The 1,563-nt window shown below is 43.8% G+C and overlaps 1 protein-coding gene across 1 annotated transcript in view; it reads left to right on the top strand.

Annotated features, from left to right (window-relative positions):
* The window catches only part of LOC138367231 (uncharacterized), a 53,299-nt gene extending 52,523 nt beyond the window's left edge, over positions 1 to 776 (top strand). Inside the window, exon 4 of the mRNA XM_069328639.1 lies at positions 120 to 776. Within this exon, the coding sequence (XP_069184740.1) occupies positions 120 to 776 (657 nt within the window). The remainder of the gene's footprint in view (positions 1 to 119) is intronic.
* Positions 777 to 1,563: the final 787 nt, after the last annotated feature.

Here is a 1,563-nt window from a genome sequence, read left to right as displayed (position 1 = left end):
GAGGCACTTATCAACAGGATAACGAGGGCACCAGAGACACAAATCAGCAGGATAACGAGGGTACTAGAGGCACATTATCAGCAGGATAATCGAGGGTACTAGGAGGCACATATCAGCAGGATAACGAGGGCACCAGAGGCACACATCAGCAGGATATCGAGGGCACTAGAGGCACATATCAGCAGGATAACGAGGGCACCAGAGACACACTTCAGCAGGATAACGAGGGCATTAGAGGCACTTATCAGCAGGATAACGAGGGCACCAGAGGCACACATCAGCAGGATAACGAGGGCATTAGAGGCACTTATCAGCAGGATAACGAGGGTACTGGAGGCACATATCAGCAGGATAACGAGGGCACCAGAGGCACACATCAGCAGGATATCGAGGGCACCAGAGGCACATATCAGCAGGATAACGAGGGCATCAGAGGCACACATCAGCAGGATAACGAGGGCACCAGAGGCACACATCAGCAGGATAACGAGGGCACCAGAGGCTCACATCAGCAGGATAACGAGGGCACCAGAGGCACACATCAGCAGGATATCGAGGGCACCAGAGGCACACATCAGCAGGATATCGAGGGCAACAGAGGCACACATCAGCAGGATAACGAGGGCACCAGAGGCACACATCAGCAGGATAACGAAGGCACCAGAGGCACACATCAGCATGATAACGAGGTTATCATAGACCATACTGGCAAACGTCCTGGTTATCCTTCAGCAACTTATACAAAGTTGCTGAAGGATAGTTTTCCCACAATTTAGTATTATTAAATGCATAATAAATCATATGTTGTTGTTACAGATTCAGCTACTCAGAACACAAAAGTTCCAAGTAGCACGGGCTATGGTGAGCCCGTAGTTCACTATAAATCATAAAATTCAAGATATAACTGGCAAAAAAAAAAAAAAAGCATTGGGCCGAGAGATTGTCCAGAGGCGAGACGTAATTAGGAGCAACCTGTAACCTTCGCTTCTTATTTCCTCAGAAAATTTCTTTTTCCTTTTTAAATTAGAATGTCAGAGGCAGCGAGTAGCTCCTCGAGGCTCGAGCTTCTCCTCGATATTATTTTGTCATAGTAATGATTATGGTCTGACCAATATTATTATTTGAATTAATATAATTCAGATTATTAAAATTCTGATTATTATTTTGGAGAAAATCAGAAAGAGCCGTGAGACAGATTCGAACCTATGCTTTGGGTACTCCCAAGACAAAGGAGTTTGCTTGATAGTTCGCAGAGCATGGGTTCGAATCCTTGTCACGGGTCCTTTTGATTATCTAATTGATGCATCATTTGAATGTATTTTCTTTGTGCTTTATTATAATTAGGATTAGTAATATAAGGATCATTATTGAGGAGAGTCTTCAGATGAGCTGATGTAGGATAACAGCTCTTGCTTGCAGCTTCAACAGGCACTTCACTTGACAGCTCAAATGAACTTAGTTGGAAAAAAAATGAATTCAGATAACTGCTTGCAAAAATTTCGTGGAGATAATTAGCAAGAAAAGTACTCGTAGAATACAGTAGCTTCCGTCACACACAACACA

The sequence above is a fragment of the Procambarus clarkii genome, chromosome 21 (genome assembly GCF_040958095.1).
Source record: "Procambarus clarkii isolate CNS0578487 chromosome 21, FALCON_Pclarkii_2.0, whole genome shotgun sequence".
In the NCBI taxonomy this organism is placed as follows: Eukaryota; Metazoa; Arthropoda; class Malacostraca; order Decapoda; family Cambaridae; genus Procambarus; species Procambarus clarkii.
The sequence above is the reverse complement of the archived record's forward strand: the minus strand, read 5'-3'. Positions and strand labels throughout refer to the sequence as shown.